At 43.2% G+C, this 21,970-nt stretch overlaps 1 protein-coding gene across 1 annotated transcript; it reads left to right on the top strand.

Moving 5' to 3' along the window:
* Positions 1–692: 692 nt before the first annotated feature.
* Positions 693–21,283, top strand: LOC115775277 (NLR family CARD domain-containing protein 3-like). The gene is made up of 11 exons (XM_030722837.1): positions 693–782; positions 6,242–6,299; positions 6,563–6,587; positions 13,763–13,882; positions 16,284–16,362; positions 16,446–16,674; positions 16,774–18,565; positions 18,676–18,852; positions 18,999–19,169; positions 20,351–20,397; positions 20,738–21,283. Exons 3-11 carry the CDS (start codon positions 6,580–6,582, stop codon positions 21,277–21,279), a joined length of 3,165 nt encoding a protein of 1,054 aa, XP_030578697.1. The 5' UTR covers positions 693–782; positions 6,242–6,299; positions 6,563–6,579; the 3' UTR covers positions 21,280–21,283.
* The last annotated feature ends 687 nt before the right edge of the window (positions 21,284–21,970 follow it).

Genomic DNA, 21,970 nt, shown 5'->3' with positions numbered 1-21,970 from the left:
AAACTATTAATAAGTAATATGAAAAATATAAAAATGTTGTTTGGATAAACACATGTGTAATCACTCTGAGGTTTCAAAATTTAACCAAGAATTGAGAGTAAAAAGTGTCAAAACAGTTTTAAGATCAAGCTTTGAGATTAAGTATATATATATATATATATATATATATATATATATATATATATATATATATATATATATATATATATATATATATATATCCCAGCATACAACTTTGTCTCCACAAATGACTGATAACAGGATTCAAAATACATGTTTACAATACACAATTCAATTTCATCTGATTGTACATTGTCATCAAATCAACTTGAGGACTGAAAAATATTTATCATACTGAAGTTCATCACATGACAAATGATTCCTGGTTTGGTTTTACAGTCTAGTACTCAGTTCCTCCTTCAACCTCTGCTCAGTCAACATTAAAAAAAAATATATAAAATAAATTCACACTGCACCTTAGATGTAGAAAATAGGAAAAGGGCTCAATAACCTTTCTGCTGGGGAATTGGGGGTGGGGTGGGGTGGGGGGTATGCAGAGGAAAACCTTTGTTAAACAGCAAACAAGTGCAGCCTTCTAATCATGTTGGCAAAAACATTCTGGTTTGTGGTCACATGGTTTGCTGTTTTGAAATGTTAAAAGACGTGGTTGCTTTATTTCAACATCTGATTGTCTTGGGACATTGCAGTGTGGTCATGTGGGGCTCTGTTTGAGACTGCAAACTGTCAGGTGACCCCACTCTCTCCTTTACACAAACGAACAGGTAGGACTTGATTCATCTGGAACATTTAATAGAAAAAGGGCACTTAATTCATAAAACCTTTGATTTTACACAAATGTGCTTTATGAGATTTTCAGAAACGTGTGTTTATTCAAATATTTTGTAACCGTATTTGCAGTTGTGATTTAGGATTTACCACAGCAGCCAGTGATTCACAGAGATCATTCCCTTCTCCATAAAACATTTCACTAGAATGATGACCTAAGAACTTTGCAAACCTTTCACATAAACAAAGTTATTGAGCTCACTGATTCTGTAGCTGCCAGTTTGAATCCATGGCAGGTCTAAGTGTTAAAAAGGCTACATCTACAGAATACAATATTAAACCTTAAATTTATGCTGGTTTATTTTTTTTTTCTTCAAACCACTTCCTCGTTGCTTTTATTGAACCTATACCTTACTAAACTACTGCTAAAAACCTAAAACTAGATACAAAGTTAACTGAACTAAAAACTAGAAATTCAACATAACGAATACAAAAACTAAATAAAAAAAACTTGGTGTTTATTTAAAATACAAAATGAATAACCAGCATGTAAACAGTCTGACCACTGAAAGTAATGTAGAACTTGACTGAGATCTAACACAGCTCAAACAATCAGATAGTCAGATCAGCACTGTCAGCAACAAACAGGAAACCAAAGCAGGAAGTGAGAATAAAAACAAAGCCCTTGTTAAGCTTCATATTATTTTCAATAAAAAGATTTGTTTCAATTGTCAGACTGACATAATTTATTAATACTGTTATCTATTACTGTTATTATTAAATTTTTTTAGCAACTATTGAAAATCTAAAATAGAACATGTCCTTTGACAACAAAACAAATTCGAGTTACATTTAAAAGTATTTATGATGACTTGTTTAAAGAGAACTTGTGAACAAATTATTAAGGAAGAATTAGACCTGGGCTCAAGGGAAGGCATGATAGTGTTGATAGTGTTATACAGCATTTGAAAAGTTTAAGAGTAATAAAATATCAAAATATTGGCAGTCTGAAGCAAACACAGCAGCACTTTGTAGCCACCAGATCATGGACATACACCAATTAGGAATAGCATCATGACCACTGACAGGTGAAGGGAACAACACTGATTATCTCGTCATTATGCCACCTGTTAGTGGGTGGGATATGTTAGTGAGCAATTGAACATTTTGTCCCCAAAGCTGATGTGTTGAAACCAATAAACAATGGGCAAATGTTAGGATTTGAGCAAGTCTGACAAGAGTCAGAGCATCTCTAAAATTGCAGCTGTTGTGGGGTGTTCCCAGTCTGCAGTGGTCAGAATCTGTTAAAAGGGGAACGAAGGCAGTGGCGGTTTCTGATATGGGCGACATGGGCAGCCGCCCAGGGCGGCATTTCATCTAGGGCGGCATGACCGCCCCCCTTCCCCCAATGCATTGCGATCGCCGCAGCAGCGCCTACCGTACTACTCCACTTGTGGGGTAATGGGCGCCCTCTGCCTGCTGTGTATTGCATGTAGCTTTCTGCAATGGTCAGACAGGTTGTAACAGAAAGAAAGGGGCAGGCGGGGGATTCTCTGTCTCGCTGTCACTGCTTCACTAGATCGTCACACACACACAGCGCTGCCCCGCCCCCTTCTCCTCTCAGCCTGGGGTGCGAGTCAAGTGAAGCAGTGATGGCGTGAGAGTGAGACAGTCAGCCGGGTTCATTCATTCATGCCTGTACAGTTTTGGCCTGGTTACAGCCAACAGTAACTGCTGAATTATAAATAAAGGCGACTCACCCAAAGCTCTGTATATTTACCTCCGCCAAGGAGGTTATGTTTTCGGTTGCGTTGTTTGTTTGTCTGTTTGTCTGTCTGTTTGTCAGCAGAATTACTCCAAAAGTTATGAACGGATGTCACTGAAATTTTGTGGAGCGGTTGGAAATGACAAGAGGAAGAAGTGATTAAATTTTGGTGGCGATCCAAATCACGATCTGGATCCAGGAATTTTTTTAAGGATTCTTCAGTATTGCGGGATACAGGCAGAGCCTTCCCCTTTAAGAGACACCACCCACTTTTCTCTGCCCCGTGTGTGTGTATGCGGGCTAGCGTGGGAGACGAGCGCGAGGGAAAAAGTGTGTTCGGTGGCGGTGGAAAAAGAAATAAAAGTTCTGTTGCTAAAATCCTTCGACTTGCTGCATTTCTCCGCCTTGCTAAAGGTGACCCACATGGATGAGCAAGTTAGTTACCAGCCACGAGCCAAGCGAAGTAGAGACCAGAGGTCTCCCTACTAGGTTAGGAGCCGCGATCTGGTCGAGGTAACACACTATTGCGGGATAGGGGGTTATTGTTGTCTGGGAAAGATGAAAGATTATTTCAAAGTATTTAGATACACGTATTACAGCGTCAGTGACCCTATGGCCTTGGCGGAGGTTTGCGCTCTCTGAGTGCTTCTAGTTAAATATATATCACACCTGGTGCTATTAACATGAGTTTCAATGGAGGTTTTGTTGTGTTGGGCTGGCAACTGTCAGTCAGATCTGACAACCCTGTGGATGGGCGGTGGTGATAACCTATTCAGGCTTCAGTGCAAATTACGGCAGATGGAAAGGAAAAGGTCAAAGCCATCAGGTGTGCAGTTTAGGAAAAAGAGAAAAGAACAACAGGAGAAATAAGCAAAGATGAAGGTAAGCAGAAGCTGTGTAATATTTCAGTTTCTTCCATGTTTTTTTCAAATAAAATTTAAAAAATTCTTTTTTTTTTTTTTTTTTAAATTTTTAAAAAATTTAAAAGAAATTCTGAGTGTGCCTGTGATGGTGGGGAGACCTTCAGTTAAAAGCTGTCTGTCAGACCATGGCAGAAAGCTACATGCACCACACAGCAGGTGCTCATTACCCCCCAAGTGGAGTAGTGCGGTAGGCGCTGCTGCGCGATTGCTATGGGGGGTTGGGGTGGGGGTGGGAGGGCGCCGGCAGGGATGCTCGCCCAGGGCGCCAAACAGGCTAGGACCGCCACTGAACGAAGGAACAGTCATTGGGTGGCCAAGGCTCACTGATGTACGTGAGGAGTGAAGGCCAGCCTGTGTGGTCCAATCCAACAGATTTGCTACTGTAGCTCAAATTGTCAAAAAAAAGTAAATTCTGGTACTCATAGAAAGGTGTCAGAATACACAGTGTATCAGTTTGTTGTGTATGAATTTACATAGCCACAGACCAGTCAGGGTGCCCATACTGACCCTTGTCATGCACTGAAAGTAGCAACAATGGGAACATGAGCATCTGACCTGGACCACAGAGCAATGGATGGCAGGCCAGACGTGTGTGTCACTTACTTGGGAACACCTGGCGCTAGGATGCACTATGGGAGGAAGGTAGGCTGATAGAGACAGTGTGATGCTCTAAGCAATGTTGACCTGGGAAACCTTAGATCCTGTCATTCAAGTGGATATTCCTGTGACACTTACCACCTACCTAAGCATTGATGGAGACCATGCACACCCTTTCGCAAAAATGGTATTCTTTGATGGCTGTGACCTCTTTCAGCAAGATAATGCCCACTGCCACAAAGCAAAAATAGTTAAGGAATGGTTTGAGGAGCACAACAACGAGTTTGAGGTGTTGTCTTGGCCTCCAAATTCTCCAGATCTCAATCCAATCGAGCATCTGTGGGATGTGCTGGACAAACAAGTTCAATCCATGAAGGCCCCACCTCACAACTTACAGGACTTAAAGGATCTTTTGCTAACATTTTGCTAACCAGTGGAGTCCATGCCTCAGCGGGTCAGGGCTGTTCTGGGAGCAAAAGAGGAACCAACACAATATTAGGAAGGTGGTCATAATGTTATGCTTGATCAGGATTTCAACACTACATCAACATTTTAAAGTTTGATAAGGTGATTTTTTTGTTTGTTTGCATGTTTTGTTTTTTGAAATATAGAAATATTGTAGCTGTCACTGTGATTGCATCACCTCTACTTTTAATAGCATTCAAACAGATTACTATAATTTTGAAAAATTAAATGTTTTCCCTTTCATGCTTGTTCGGCTGCACAGCAGCACACAGCTCCTCTGTCACATTTTTGGTTTCACAATGTTTCAAATGATTTTGCTGAATTACTGAAATTCAGGTTTAACGAGCAAGTACAATTTAGTAACTCCTTTACCACACTGTGCTGTGATAATACATGATGAATGTGGTTTGATAACGCATTTTTAAAAATAAAAAAATACATTGTCTAGATGATTTATTCACATTTTATAATAAAGCATATATATGATTTAGCTGTGCCTTCACATACAGTATGTGCCAATTACCCATGCCTTATCCACTGATGTTTTACCACACCATACTTGGTGCTTGCTTATAACTGCTTGCTAATTAAAAACTAGATGCTCTCAGCCTTCTTTTGTTGATTCATGATTTCTAAAAGGAATTTCAGATTTTGATAAGTCAGACCCCAGGACAGTCAAAAGAAGAAGACATCACTGTATGGACAAAAGGACTGTGCCACACCTCCTAATCTTTGAATAGAAATTATCACAGGTGTATAAAACCAAGCATCATCAAAATCTACATTTACAAGCATGTGCTGTCAGAAACAAACAAGCTCACTGTACTTGGTACTTTGAGTGTAGTACTGTAATAGGATGCCTCCACCACAGTCTTTCACAGTGTGGAGTCAGACGTTATTTGACCTATTATTGCAAAAAACAAAACAAAAAAAAAAAATCCTTTTTCTTTTTTTTTTTTTTTTCTTTGCCCCTCTGCCAACTTTGTTAAACATATTGAAGGCGGATTCAAAGCGGTTCAGATTGGTCCAGAACAGGTGATCATGGCATTTTATGTTGAGTGTCAACTTTTTAGGAAATATATTTTTAAACAATTTTGTAAAACACACACATGTAAACATATATATGTACAGAGAACAATGTGCAAACCCCACCACCACCCCTCATTTATTTGATTGTGTGAGGAAAATAAGAAACAGGTTGATTTATTGAAATGTGCAAATATATGTGGAAACACAGTGCTGTATAGAAGGCAGAAGACAAAATTTGTACAATTCTAACGACCTTGAAAGTCAATATTTGTTGTGACCACTTTTACTCTTCAGCCTAATCTATCTGAGGCAGCTTTCTGTAAGTAGTTTAAGTAGTCTTCAGGTATAGTTCTCTAGACTTCTTGAAGGACATTCAAAGTTCTTCTTTGGATGTTGGCTGCCTTTTGCTCATTATATTTCAGGATAATCCCACACTGCTGACTTTCTGGGGAGGCATTTTACTGCTCTGGCAGTATGTTACGCTGACAAAACAGAAGCTGCTACCAATCAGATGATTTCCATATGGTATTGCATTGTGGACCAAAGGACTGGACTGAAAATGAGTGAAAAGAAAAACAAAAAAAAAAGACTTTGAAAGATCTCCAGGACATCAGGGGAACTATTGCTCCAAATGTTTGCACAGCACTGTATATTTATCCATATATAATCTCCTCAGATACAAACGGATGAAGGAGAGCACATATAAACTACAGTGTGAAAGTGAAAGGAGAAAAGTAAGTGGATTTTGATTTTAATTTTAGCCTGTAATCACAACATTTATCACAACCAAACTCACTATTAGCTTCTTCATTTCTGAAAAAAAAATCTATTATTCCATGTGTTTTTATCACGTTTTTTTTCTGACAATAAATTGGCTGCTTAAGGACAATGTAATGTTACTATGATATTAAACAGCTTAGTGCCTTCATAAAAAAAATCAATAATATGAAAATTGAACCATAATCTGTGATTTACACTGATTTCTCTCCTTTGGCAGCTGCAGGTTTGATCAACATGGAAAGGTATGACACTCAATGTCTCACATAATCCTTTTGTTTTCACTTACTATGAGTAAGTGAAAATAAATTCTTAAACATCATAAACTCATATGAGCTGGCTCATAAGCTGGATGACCATGTAAATAAAAATGTGACAGATTATTGCTAACTTCTTAAATAAAAAGAAAAAAATACAGTGAAAAGCCAGCATTCGGCACAGTGTGATGCTCTTGTGTCTGGCTCACAGGGAATACCTTTTACATATACCTCATTATAAACTTTGGTCAGGTTTTATTTGAACATTGCAATATTATATATAATGGAGAATAAAAGATAAAACGGAGGTGTTAAGTGGAAAAAAAATGTCAGACAGGAAAGCATAAAGGAAAGAAAGGTGTGAGTCCAGGTATATCCGTTAACAGTTAAGGCTCAAAATACCCAAAGATTCCTGTACTGCCACTGCAGAGCTAGTTGAAGATCCAGAGAGCTGCAATAATGTCATAAACAGAGGTCCCCAACCCCCAGGCTCCAGACCTTACATTGTCCTTAAGCATTGGTACCGGGCCGTGCTTAAAGACTAAATAACTTACATTATTTCCATTTTACTTATCTGAGGCTGAACGACGTTTTATTTTGAAAAATCGGTGGATTCTCGCCGCTACATCCGTCTATGACTCTCTCTTGACTTGTGTCAAGAGGCTTGTCTCGGTCACGTGAAATGTCACTGCTAAAATTAAACTCACAAACTTCGCTGGTTTCTGTACCTGTCTAACAAAATATGTTGGTTGACCTACGTTGCGCTCGTTTAAATATTTGAGTGCTCAACAAGAGTAGAAAAGCACTATATTAGAATTAGTCCATTTACCATTTATTTAACAACACGGGGATAGCAGTGAGGCGGACTCAGCCATCAAGCTGACTCTCTCCGTTGCTCGACGCCACGGCTCTGCAGCCACTCTCCTGTGAAATCAAAGCTTGTATTGGTGTGTGCTGGCCAAACCCAGCCAACCCACAAGCTAGCAAAAATGAGTAGCAGAGAAAAGCTCAGGGCTCACAGATAACTGAGGCCATATTCGCTTAAGTCAATGTCGCACAAATTGGATTTTCGCTCTAGTCGGATGGCTTCTGCAGGTCCTGATTTTTCCTGACATGAATTCCAATAAAATTATCACCGAAATCAGTCGGATTTTCACCTACCTCAGATGAAAAATCTGCTCCCATTGTAATACATTTCCAATTAGTTGTGATCCATAAGTCGGATGAGTTTAGCCCTCCTCAGCTCACTTCCATGCATCGGCTCGTTCATGCACAACTACACACACTAACAACGCCTGGAGATCGCTTTAGTGTCTATATCAGTTCATTTCACCGGAGACAATCATGACAAGCGCAGGAGGCAAGCATAAGCTAGAAACTCGCAAAACATTAGAGTATAAATTATTTGTTTTAATGGTGGATGAAATTCCGTGACTGAGGAGATTTCTACTGTATGCATGTTTTTGAGGTGTATCTTATTTTGAAGGCATGTTTAAACGTTACTATGACAACCAGAGAGCGTTGTGGCGTATTTATCCACTACACCTTAAAGGCCGGTCCGTGGAAATATTTTCTAACACTAAACCGGTCCGTGGCTTAAAAAAGGTTGGGGACCACTGATATAAAGACTAACAAAAGAACAAAATTGCATTTTAATATATTGTAACAGTCAGTTATGTCACCCAAGCACCAGACAGAGGTTGTGCTGCTAACACTGTTTATTCGTGTCGGACTCAACAGAACAGCTCTCACAGGGTACAGCCAACTCGCTCAAAACTCTGACAAAAAGAACCCCTCCCTCCCGAGAGTGACCCCCAACATCTCCTTCCAGTTCAGCCCTAAACAACCTAACTTAACGACAACAGCAACTGCGAAACGCACTTAGAAATAATGTCCATTATGGATCATTAGACTGCCCCCCCAACAAAAAGTTCCTCGTCCTCGGGGGAAAAACACAGTCTCTGAGGCGGGGAGGCCAGTTGACGTTGCCTCTTTGGCTTCCGAAGGGTGGCATGAACTACATGAAACTAGGGGGTGGGGGGGTGGGGGAAGAAGGGGTGGGAGACGTGTCCAGATGGGAGTCCAGCTGAGCTGGAGTGTGGGGGATTTGCACGCATCCCTCAGAGAAAGGGGAAGGAGAACGACCTTTATAAGGGGCCATCCTGTCTCTGTGCAGGACCACTTTCCTGCCTCTAGGTGGCAACTGTACTCTGTAAACCACTTCCCCAACTCGTTCCAGGACACTGCAGGGTCCAGCCCAGTTGCTGTCCAGTTTAGGACACCGTCCTTTTTTTCTCTTTGGGCTGTAGACCCACACCAGCTCTCCAGCGGAAGTGCCTCCCTTTAGTAGTCAGGTTGTAGTTTCTCTTTTGCCGCAGTCCTGCCTTTGCCAGCTGGTCCCGAGCATAGGAATGTGCTGACTGCAGTCGGTCCTGCAGCTTCCTGGCATAGCTTTGACCCGGTGGTGCATCCGGAGCATCAGGAGGTTTCCCAAAAGCCAGTTCAGCAGGGGTCCTTAGTTGTCTCCCTAACATGAGCAGGGCAGGCGTACACTGGGTGGAGTCCTGGACTGCTGACCTGTAGGCCATTAGGAAGAGTGGGAGGTGAGTGTCCCAGTCATGCTGGTGTTCTGATGTGATGATGGCTAACTGCTGGGCCAGTGTCCTATTAAACCTTTCCACCAGGCCGTCACGTGGTGCTGGTCTTCTGAATTCCAAGGTGCTCACACATGGCAGCAAACACCCTGGACTCAAAGTTCTGGCCTTGGTCACTGTGAAGGACCGCCCCCCTGTTCCAAATCACTAATGTGTTAGCCACCGTCTCTGCCTCCTGGTCCGGGATGGCATATGCTTCCGGCCACTTGGTAAAATAGTCCATAGCAGCAACTACATAGCGGTTTCCCTTATCAGTCTGGGTAAATGGCCCCATGATGTCCACAGCCACTCGCTCCATCCGTGCTCCTGCTGGTTGCTGTTGAAGTTGAGCATGAGACTGGTCCAGCGGACCTTTGTGGGTGGCACAGGAGTCACAGCTGCGACAGAAGCCCTCCACATCTCTACGCTGCTGGCCCCAATAGTAACCCTGGCACAGGCGACGAAGGGTCTTTGACACACCAATGACAGGCTTCCAGCACCGCTGGCCTTAGCAACTTGGGCACCACAACTTGCCACCTCTCCTCACCTGTGGCGGGATCTTTCCAGCCACGCTGCAGCACTCCCTTGTCCAACCTTAAAGCATTGAACTTGGCCCACAGCCCTTTGGTGGCAATAGAGAGCCCAGTAACCTCATCCCAGTTAGGTCGCTGCTCGTTCTCAAGCCATTGTAGTACTGGCAGCAGGTCAATGTCTTGCTCCTGCTGGGCCCTCCATTCTGCCGTGTCCAACACTAGGAATGCCCTGCAGGAGAGCTGTGTGGGATTATCTGTTGCTGTGAGTTCCCTCTCCTTCTCTTCCCGCTTCTCACAATAACGGCAGCCTGTCGCAGCACATGGGCGGCGGGATAGTGCATCTGCATTGGAGTGGTGTGCCCCTGCTCTGTGCTCCACAGTGAAATTAAAAGCCTGGAGCTCCTCCAGCCAGCGAGCCACCTATCCCTCTGGTTCTCTGAAAGACATAAGCCACTGGAGGGTGCCATTATCAGTCCTGATGATAAAAGGCGTGCCACATAGGTAGTACTTAAAGTGTCTCACCGCCATCACCACAGCCAGGAGCTCCCGCCGAGTGACACAATAGCGTCGCTCACTCTTATTCAGGATCCGGCTGAAGTATGCCACCACCTTCTCACCTTCAGGTCCAACCTGCGACAGCACGGCTCCCAGTCCCACACTACTTGCATCTGTGTCCAGGACAAATGGTAGGGCGGGGTTGGGTGGGGCAAGGATTGGAGACTCTGTCAGGGATCTGCACAGGGTGTCGAATGCCTGCTGACAGTCTTGGGTCCAGCTGAAGTTGTGATCCTTCTGCAACAGGTGAAAGAGTGGTGCAGCTATGGAGGAGAAGCCTTTCACGAACCTCCTGTAATATGACGCCAGTCCCAGGAAGCTTTTTAGTTGTACCTGGTCTGCGGGAGTGGGCCAGTCCTTAATGGTCTGCACTTTTTCCTCCTAAGTGCTGATGCCCTCCCGACCAAGGAACTCCACCTCCCTCCTCATGAAGTGGCACTTGTCCGGGTGCAGCTTAAGGCCTGCGGCCCTCACCCTCTCCATTACCTGTCTCGGGGTATCCAGGGTGGTTTCAAAAGAGGTCCCATGCACCAGGAGGTTGTCCAGGTAGACCAGACACTGCTGTCTTGGGACACCAGCCAGCACACCGTCCATGAGTCTCTCAAAGGTGGCTGGGGCGTTGCACAGGCCAAAACTCAAGACTCTGAACTGCCACAGTCCTTTGTTCGTGCAAAAGGCCATCTTTGATCTGGTATCTTGGGACAGTGGCACCTGCCAGTAACCACTTCGCAGGTCCAGGGTGGAGAACCAAGAAGACCCTGCCACCAGATAGAGAGACTTGTCGATTCTGGGAAGGGGATAAGAGTCCTTTATAGTAACTTTATTAAGTGGCCTGTAGTCCACGCAGAAGCGCATTCATGGACTGTTCTTCTTGAGCACCATCACCACAGCAGAGGCCCAGGGACTTTCAGATGGCTCTATGATGCCCATCTTTAGCATCTCACACAGTTCTTGGTCAGCTGCCTCCTGATGAGCCAGAGGAAGATGACAAGGGTGCACTTTAACAGGACGAGCATCCCCAGTGTCGATAACGTGTTCCACCAAGTGTGTCAGGCCTACATCACACTCTGTAAGGGCAAAAATGTCTTTAAAGTCCAGGAGCACCTGCCATAGACTTCCTTGCTGCTGCTGAGTCAGACCCTCACAGTTCCTGGACCAGACATTCCTCACTGCTGACAGCCTCTCCTCTTCATCAGTTCACTGTTCAACTAGTGGTAATACAGGGGACTCCGAGGTGGAAGCAGCTATTACAGCAGGGGATGGGTTTGAAGATGGGGGTTTAAGCTGCACCCTCTCTCCTTCCAGGAGTAATAGACCACTGGGTCCGAGGTCCAGCACACCATCAATGGCTCGTAAAAGTCCAGCCCCAGGATGCAGGCATCCTGGACATCAGCCACCCAGGCAGCAAAAGGCATGGTTAGGTCTCCAACCTTAAACTGGAACATCCCCCTCCCTCTTATGGGGGCCAGGTCACCAGTGACTGTCCTAAGCTGCACATCAGTTGTTTGCATGGCAGTCCCAGCTGGAATGATATCGGGTCGGACCAGTGTTGCATTGGACCACGTGTAGAGGAGTGCTGTGCAGGATATGCCATCAACCACCACCGGAATGTGGCAAAAGTCACCAACTTGGGTCCAGCCTATGGTAATGACCATGCCAGGTGACAATGTGGGTGGTGTGGGGGTGTTGGTCACGACGGCCCGTGTACTCCCACCTACACGGGCCCCTGACCGTTTCCCTGCGCTGCTGCAAACCTGGGACACTGCCTGATGAGATGTCCAGCTTGTCCACATCCCCAGCAGCTTTGTGGTCGGCGGCGTGTGCCAGCACGGGGAGAAGGTGACTGAAGGGCAGCTGTCTGGGTCATGCTGTGTGGTCCCCCCAGCCTCTCCAGCCGCTCAGCAGGCGCAGATGTTGCTCTGACCACTGGTGAATCCTCATTCCCTCCAGGAGATCCTGTCAGCATCTCCCTCTCCAACGCCAACTCCAGAGCTGCACTGAGTGTAGCTGGACGAGCAAGCTGTGTCTGAATACGGAGCTCTTTGGGGCTGAGGGCCTGTAGGAACTGATCACGGGCGAGCTCTGTCTGCACTGCAAGGGGCATGTTGTCATAGGCCCGCCTGCAGAGGCACTCAATGTCATGGGCCAAGATATGCAGCGGTTCTCCAGGCAGTCTCCGTCTGTTGTGAAACTTTGACCTCAGTAGCACAGGCTGGTTATACTGCCCAAACCGTCTCTGAAGTGCCACAACTAGAGCAGAATAATCTCCCCTCTCTCTTTCACTCAGCAGCAGCAGGCATGCTGCTGCATCCTCACACAGGCACAGAGCTAACTGCAGTGCTTTATGTTCCCCAGACCAGCCAGCTGCAGCAGCTAATAGTTCAAACTGGGCAATAAACACTTCCCATGGCGTCTTACCGCTGAACTTGGGTGTCTTTATGTTTATCGTAGCCGGCTGTGCATGGGCGCCACCATCATTGTTTACGTCACCTGATGTCGGCTCCAACCCGCCAAAATGGCGATCATGGCACGAACGGCCCTCCAGCCGAGACAGACCTGGGGAGAAGCCAGCCTCAGCAGCCAGCTGGAGTGCCGCTTCCCTCGCACTGCGAGTGGGTCGGATATCCATCTCCTGCTCCTCTTTCTTAACCGTGTTCCTCCGCATAATCGGGAGTTGCGTCCCAGAGGTGTGAGCAGAGCCGCTGGCCATATATCCAGGTGTAGTTCGTAGTTTAAGTTTCTGACACCAGTGTAACAGTCCGTTATGTCACCCAAACACCAGACAGAGGTTTTGCTGCTAACATTGTTTATTCGTGTCGGACTCAACAGAACAGCTCTCACAGGGTACAGCCAACTTGCTCAAAACTCTGACAAAAAGAACCCCTCCCTCCCAAGAGCGACCCCCAACATCTCCTTCCGGTTCAGCCTTAAACAACCTAACTTAACGACAACAGTAACTGCGAAATGCACTTAGAAATAACGTCCATTATGGATCATTACAATATGATTTTACAAACCTGTCACACTGCATGTTAGTCCAATTAAAGTTAGGACAAACTATTGGAACTATTGTTTCCTATACACACATTTAATTACAGTTATTATTAGCAATGAATGTATGAGTTCTTAGTTCCTAAAAGTGATTCTGCAGGATGGAGTACAGTAGAGACCATAACTCATTAATAAACAGACAGCCCAAGTACAGTAACTTTTACCCAAACTTATTGCACTGGTAAAATATGGGTCCATCCACCCGTTCATTGTCTTCCTGTTATCCAATTTAGCGTAAAGGATTGCTCCACATGTTAAATTTATTTACTAGAAATCATACTAAATAGGCTCAGTGTATTCTTTTCTTATAAATAGCTCCTAGTTTCTCCACCTATTTTTAAAGCAGAATACAAAGAAAAAAAATATGATGGTCTTCTTCTCTGTTTACCAGCAGCAACCAGAAAACAGATTCCCCTGAATCTGATCCTGATTCCAGCTGTGTGTCTATGAGTGATCGATCAAAGGGTGCCATCATTGACTTAAAAAGAAGAAACTCATCTGATGTTGAGAAGTAAGATAGAATTAAATTTTAAATGTGCTTTACAGCTTTCAACTATAGTCATTTCAACATCTATCAAGATGCAAGTGAAAATTTTGTTCTTAGAGTTGATGTGTTAGAAGCAGGAGAAATGGACAAGTGTAAAGATTTGGGTGAGTTTGACCAGTGCTGAACGACTGGGTCAAAGCACCTTCAAAATTGCAGCTCTTGTGGGGTGTTTCTGGTCTGTAGTGGTCAGTATCTATCAAAAATGGTCCAAGGAAGGAACAGTGGTGACCCAGAAACAGGCGACCAAGGCTCACTGATGTATGTGGGGAGTGAAGGCTGTGCTACTGTGGCAGTGGCGCAGTGGGTAGGCGTTTGCCTTGCAGCGTTTGCCTTGCAGCTGGAGGGTTGCTGGTTCGAGCCCCTGCCCCTGCGTTGTGTCCTCGGGCAAGACACTTAAACCACATTGCCTAACGGTAGTGCTGGTCTCTGGCTGCATGACCGCAGATGCTTGTCTCTGGATGAGTGATCTGGAACGAACATTTCGTTCTGTGCCTTGTGCGCACAATGACAATGAGTTGATTCTAACATCTACTGTAGCTAAAAATTGTTGAAAATGTTCAAGCTAGTTCTGATAGAATTCACAGTGCATCACAGTTTGTTGTGGATGGGGCTCCATAACCACAGACCAGTCAGCGTGTCCATGCGTTTTTTTTGTTTGTTTGTTTTTTACTGTCTTGTAATATTAAATACTCATCTATAGTTTGACATTTATACAGTTCAGCGCCCATTGAATGGTTCGTTGATTTTGAGTCAAGTATTCCAGTTTTTCTTGTTTGAATTAATAAAGATTGTACCGTGGAGATGTAGTGTGCAGCGACTTTTACAGAAAGACTAGCACAAAAAAACAAAAATGTGGTCAATAGAAGAAACAAATTTATAGTGATATGTTACGTCCCGCAGGCCTAGGGGACAAGGGAGCAACATATGATCAAGAAAGGGACCAAAGAAAACCAGATCTCCAAAGGGGAGACGCCACTTATCTTGTTAGGGGACCGAAGCACAAGAAACACGTTGAGCACACTGGCACTAGCAGCAAAGCAACCACCCTTAAACCTCCAGAACCCCGGATCACATCGGTGGTCAACCCACAGACACACGACTCTCCACACTACAGCTGCTCCAACCACCAACACCACAGACTGCTTCGCCACCACTATCTCCTCTCTCCGGTGCCGCCTCCTATATCGCCTCCCTTTATCCTGCAGCCTTGATCAGGAGGAGACGCCCCTGCAGGAGAGAGAGAGAGAGAGAGAGAGAGAGAGAGACAAACGAAACAGCATGCAGCCGTAACAGATATATTTATCTGTTCTGTTATCTGATCATGAATAATTACCATCCATCTTCTTAACTGCCTATCCAATTCAGGGTACACCAGGGGTTCCAGCCTATCCCAAAATTCTGACCCTAATTCCTTTATTTAAAGCAGCTATCGGACTATGAAGCATTTCGCTACAAATAAAGCGTTAATTGAAAGTATTTGTTCTGCAGAAAAAAATGTATTCTTCGTTATTTCCTACATAATAGGCTGCAGAGCACCTTCTCTAACAGATTGATTCTGCTCTGCTGCCACAAGGAAAGATGTACGAAATCTTTCATACCACATGCATTAAATCTCCAGTGAATCACATCTGTCCATAAGACGATCATTTGGTCTCTCATTTTTGCATTTCATTTCAATCTCGATGTCATCTGTTACAGTTTTACTACATAAGCCATTTTAAATTATGTTTACTTTGTTGCTTTTGAAACTTTTACATCTATACATATTTTTTAACTTGTTCTAAAAAGAATAAATAAATAAGTACCATATGTGGCTGTCCTGAAAGGCCTTCATATCGCTACAAAGAGCCTTTTAATGATCTCAGAGCTACAGGTTGATTTAAAAATCATATTAAAATGTCAATACACAATGGAAATATATCAGAGCAGAAATAAAAGGTTTGGTTAAAAATGAAGAAGATCTAGAATAAGATTGATTAGAATTATTCTGAACTATAAATATATACATTATCGTCATTTTGCACCTCACCCCCAACTGGTTGTGGCAGATGAATGCCCCTCCCTGAGCCTGGTTCTGCTGGAGGTTTCTTCCTGTTAAAAGGGAGTTTTTCCTCCCCACTGTTGCCAAGTGCTTATTCATAAGGGGTCGTTTTGACTGTTGAGTTTTCTCTGTGATTATTGTAGGGTCTTTACCTTACAATATAAAGCCCCTTGAGGTAATTGTTGTTGTGATTTGGTGCGATATAAATTAAACTGAACTGAGTTGAACTTAATCACAGCAGAACAAAAGTCTTTAATTTGTTGTTTGTGAATGTGTGGAAAGAAAAATGGTTACAGTTGGCTGTTCTTTATGGTGTCTTCACAGGGTCAATCAGTACAGCTCAGATATTTCCAGTTCCAAATCTGCCCAGCAGGATCATAGTGACGTGAACTCACTATTTAAGGTTTTTAGACCAGATGATCATTGTCTGTTCAACAGAGATGTGAATTTAAGAGATTTTAATTTTTGTCAATCATTCCATTCCAGCGGCTGGAGGACAGCATTATAACTTTTGTGAAGAAAGAGTTAAAGAAGATGCAGAATTCCCTGAATCCAGATTACCCAGAATCCTCAGGGAGTGACAGAGAGAATGAGGATGTGCTGGATGGTGAGGATAAAGAGCAAAGGATGAGATGTAGAGAGGCATTTCTGAACATCACAGTCCATTTTTTGAAGAAAATGAAACAGGAAAAGCTGGGTGCCTCTCTGCTAAACAGTAAGAACATTTATTTTTAATAAATGCAGACTTTAGGGGAATGAAATGCCCTTTTGTAATAGAAATAATAATAATGTTATTTATTGTTTGCTCCTTTAGAACACTCTGCTCCAGGCTGTGATTTTAAACTTAAATCTAATCTGAAACAGAAGTTCCAGTGCGTGTTTGAGGGGATTTCTAAAGCAGGAAACCCGACCAGTCTTAATCAGATTTACACAGAGCTCTACATCACAAAGGGAGGGACTGGAGAGATAAATACTGAACATGAAATCAGACAGATTGAAACATTTTCTAAGAAACCAGACACATCAGAATCAACAATCAGATGTGAAGACATCTTTAAAGCCTCACTGCAAAGGGATAAACCAATCAGAACAGTGCTGACAAAGGGAGTCGCTGGCATTGGGAAAACAGTCTTAACACAGAAGTTCACTCTGGACTGGGCTGAAGATAAAACCAACCGGGACATCCAGTTCATGTTTCCATTCACTTTCAGAGAGCTGAATCTTCTAACAGGTAAAAATTATAGTCTGTTGGGACTTATTCATCACTTCTTTACTGAAACCAGACAAGCAGGAATCTGCAGATTTGAAGACTTCAATGTTGTGTTCATCTTTGATGGTCTGGATGAGTGTCGACTTCCTCTGGACTTCAACAACACTGAGATCCTGACTGATGTCACAGAGTTCAAATCAGTAGATGTGCTGCTGATAAATCTCATCAGGGGGAATCTGCTTCCTTCTGCTCACCTTTGGATAACCACACGACCTGCAGCAGCCAATCAGATCCCTGTTGAGTGCATAGACATGGTTACAGAGGTCACAGGGTTCACTAACTCACAGAAGAAAGAATATTTCAGGAAAAGATTCACAGTTTCCAAGGAGGCCACCTGGATCATTTCTCATGTCAGCACATCAAATAGCATCCACATCATGTGCCACATCCCAGTCTTCTGCTGGATCACTGCTACAGTTATAGAGAATGTGTTAAAAAGCAGAGAGGAAAAAAAACTGCCTAAGACCCTGACTGAGATGTACATCCACTTCCTGGTGGTTCAGACCAAAGTGAAGAACATCAAGTATGATGGAGGAGCTGAGTCAGATCCACACTGGAGTCCAGAGAACAAGAAGATGATTGAGTCTCTGGGAAAACTGGCTTTTGAGCAGCTGCAGAAGGGCAACCTGATCTTCTATGAATCAGACCTGACAGAGTGTGGCATCAATATCGGAAAGGCCTCAGTGTACTCAGGAGTGTTCACACAGATCTTTAAAGAAGAGAGAGGGCTCTACCAGGAGAAGGTGTTCTGCTTCATCCATCTGAGTGTTCAGGAGTTTCTGGCTGCTCTTCATGTCCATCTGACATTCAACAACTCTGGTGTCAACCTGCTGGAAGAAGAACAAACAGCATCAGTGCCGACTGAAGAGCCTTCAGTGAGACACTTCTACCAGAGTGCTGTGGACAAGGCCTTAGAGAGTCCAAATGGACACCTGGACTTGTTCCTCCGCTTCCTCCTGGGTCTTTCACTGCAGACCAATCAAAGTCTCTTAAAAGGCCTGCTGACACAGACAGGAAGCAGCTCAGAGATGAATGAGGAAACAGTCCAGTACATAAAAAATAAGATCAGTGAGAATCCCTCTCAAGAGAAAAATATCAATCTGTTCCACTGCCTGAATGAAATGTACAATCATTGTATAGTGAAGGAAATTCGATGCCATTTGAGTTCAGGAAGCCTGTCTATAATTGATCTGACTCCTGTTCAGTGGTCAGCTCTGGTCTTCATACTATTATCATCAGAAGAAGATCTGAATGAGTTTGACCTGAAGAAATATTCAGCTTCAGAGGAGGCTCTACTGAAGCTGCTGCCAGTGATCAAAGCCTCCAAGAAAGCTCTGTAAGTGTGTAAATCAATCTGAACCATGTTTATTGAGGGGTTTAAATATAAACTCTTTCAAGAGTTTGGCAAGATCATAGATTTAATTTTCCTCACTGATATATTCCCAGATTGAGTGGTTGTAACCTCACAGAGAAAAGCTGTGAAGCTCTGTCATCAGTTCTCAGTTCCCAGTCCTCTAAATTGAGAGACCTGGACATGAGTAACAACAACCTGCACGACTCAGGAGTGAAGCTGCTGTGTGCTGGACTTGGGAGTCACACGCACTGTACACTTGAAATCCTAAGGTTAGAAGATACAGATTATATTCTGGTGTTTCCGTTGTATTACGGAGGATTATTTGATATTTGTTTTTCTAAAATTAAGTCTAGAACAGAACAGTAATTTAGAATTGCTTCTCAAACAATGTGTCATGTTTTTGGTGTATTTACAGGCTGTCTGGCTGTATGATCACAGAGAAAGGCTATGCTTCTCTGAACTCAGCACTGAGCTCTAACCACTCCCATCTGAAAGAGCTAGACTTGAGCTACAATAATCTAGCAGACTCTGAAAAGCTGCTGTCTGGTCTACAGGAGAACAGACACTGGAAACTAGATGCACTCAGGTATGAGCAGACAACATGGAGGTCAAGCTCAAAACCTTTTTTTCTCCATTTCATTGTTAGGAAGATGGTATAAACATTCAAACTGTTACCATTTAAAAATATTGTTATTTTGACAGTGAAACCATCCACCCACCCATTCATCCATTGATTTTCTGCCCCATTTCTGAGGCCAAGTAACAAAAGCAGCAGCCTAAGAAGAGATAATTAAACTGCTCTCTTCCTGGCCATCATCTCTGGCTTTTCTGGGATACCGAGGTGCTTCCAAGCCACCTGGAGACACTTGAATCTCTTTTCTGTAGGACATGCTTGAAGCACCTCATAGTGGAGGTGTACAGGAGGTATCCCAGTCAGATGCTCAAACTACCTGAGCCCTTTCTGAATGATTGAACTCATTATGCTATCTCTAAAGCTAAGCCCAGACATCCTTTATAGAGAGCTAATCCTGATGTTTATGTCTAGACTTTAATTCTGTTGGTCACAACCCACAGCTCACAATGTGGATAGGAACACAGATTGAGAAATAATTTGTCAGGTGAAGCTTCAAGCTCAGCCCTCTTTTTTATTATAATAGACCTGTAAAGCATTCCTACTGATGCTACCCCAATCTATAGATCACTCTGTGTTGCTCTTCACCTTATTACAATTTGAAGGAACCTAGCTGTCAAATGCGACTTAGTGGCGAGTTGGATTATGTGTCAGTGAGGATGTCAGACAGGTCTGGTGCAGTGAGGGCGCACTGGAAGAGTCCCCAGTCCAGAAGGTCTTCATCTCTAGAAGAAGAGGAAACAGGGATGTTGAGGGATAGATTGCATTCCAATGGACCATCTTGTTATCCAAGAGCATTTGAACACCCTTCTCAAACATGATATTTTATTGTAGACAAATTGTGACTAGTACATAAATCAAAAATAAACAAATAAAACTCACTCTGTCCCTTCCAGTCATGGCTCTCCAGGTTTAACTGTCATTGACCATGTGATCCAGAACTAATCTTTATCTTCAAGCTGACCTTATACAGAAATAACAATAAATGCACCAATATGAGTGGTAAATTAAGCAGATCAATAATTATTCCTGTTCTGTACTTCTAAAAGAACAAGTCACCTTTCTGTAAAAGAGAGAAAGACAAATGAAGGAATTTCAAAGCCTGCATCTGGATGCTAAAAATGTTCTCTTTTCAGGATGAATCCTTGTGGAGTCCAGTGGTTCAAACCGGGTCTAAGAAAATGTAAGTTTTTTTTTTTTTAATTTAGAGAAATTATTTGAATAAATTGTTTCTCAAATTATTAAAACTATTTTTAATGCTATCTATTAAAAATGTGTACACTAGAAGAGAAAGCAACATAGTGGTGGGGGCACTTAAGTGTTTTGGTCTTCTAAGTTTTTTTTTTCCTTCCTATTCTATTGCGCTCATAATTTCAATGACGTTTCGAACGTCTACAGACCACAAAATGTGGGACAAATTTACCATCATAGGTCGGCTCTAATTTATGTTTAACCTTGAGTTTAACCTTGAGTGATTACAGGTGCAAGTACTGATGACAGACCTGTGTCATTCTCCCAATTAGATTTCTGTGAACTGAGCCTGGATCCAAACACAGTGCACAGAAAACTCAAACTGTCTGACAACAAGAAGAAGGTGATGCACGTGGAAGAGGACCAGTTATATGCAGATCATCCCGACAGATTTGATCACTGGCCTCAGCTGATGTGCACTGAACACCTGACTGGTCGCTGTTACTGGGAGGTCGAGTGGAGCGGAGAAGTTCGTATTGCAGTAACATACAGAGGAATCAAACGTAAAGGAAATGGTGATGACAGCAGGTTTGGAAGGACTGAGCAATCTTGGTGTCTTTACTGCGATGATAGTGGTTACTTTGCAACTCACAATTACTCATCAAGAGTGATCGCTGCCCCCTCCTCATCTGTCTGTCACAAAACAGGAGTGTATGTGGACTGTGATGTCGGCACTGTGTCCTTCTACAGTGTGTCTTCTGACACACCGATCCACCTGCACGCCTTCCACACCACATTCACTGAACCTGTATATGCTGGGTTTAGAGTGAAGTTACCTGATTCCTTTGTCAGTCTGTGTGCTGATTCAGGTTAGAAATCAAGCTCTTCCTCCTGAGTTTGTTTAGAGCTGTCAGTCCTGTGTCTGGTTGTGGGTGGGGTTCAATGTACTCTAAAATGAGAAGTGGAAAGTATCCTCTAAAACTGTTGTAAAAATGTTTCAGTGTGAGTTTATTATACTGGGTTATTTTAACATATATATGGACACTGTCACTAAAACTATTACAATTTATTTCTCATCATGTTTTATTGTTTTGGTCTGTAGCAATTTATTGATTTTCCAACTCCTTTGAAATCTCAGACTGTCTCTTTTGTCTCCTCTGCTCTGTGGTTCACCCCAGAATTACACCACCTTAAAGCTAAAGCTCACCACTTGGATCGCCTCTGCACAAAGACTGGTCTCACTGTTTATAATGGTCTCTATAATGAACACATGTGCCACTCTATGGACGCTTTGTCTACAGCTGAATCTGAATATTGTGCAACACTGAGCGGATCTGATAATATGATTAGGGCTCTCTTTTATTTACTGCATCAGCAACATCATCAACAGGATCCTTTGGCAACACAATAATTTCCCCCCTCAGTTTTACTGCACTGAGCACTGTAATACTTTTATGGCCTTTTCAGTACTAAGTGTAGTCTTAGTTTTCAGCAGATGGCTCTGGGAAACTCTATCATGGTTGTCTGTTAATTTTCTTAAATTAAACAGTGATTAAACAGGTTCT

Source organism: Archocentrus centrarchus, unplaced genomic scaffold (genome assembly GCF_007364275.1).
Source record: "Archocentrus centrarchus isolate MPI-CPG fArcCen1 unplaced genomic scaffold, fArcCen1 scaffold_100_ctg1, whole genome shotgun sequence".
Taxonomy (NCBI): Eukaryota; Metazoa; Chordata; class Actinopteri; order Cichliformes; family Cichlidae; genus Archocentrus; species Archocentrus centrarchus.
This window is presented reverse-complemented; position numbering and strand designations above follow the sequence as displayed.

Bases quoted from the DNA above. Each gene is read 5' to 3' on its own strand.
- LOC115775277 (XM_030722837.1), top strand. The intron at 16,363-16,445 runs GTTTTTAGACCA...ATTCCATTCCAG, and splicing joins ACGTGAACTCACTATTTAAG to CGGCTGGAGGACAGCATTAT. The intron at 18,853-18,998 runs GTTAGAAGATAC...GTGTATTTACAG, and splicing joins TGTACACTTGAAATCCTAAG to GCTGTCTGGCTGTATGATCA.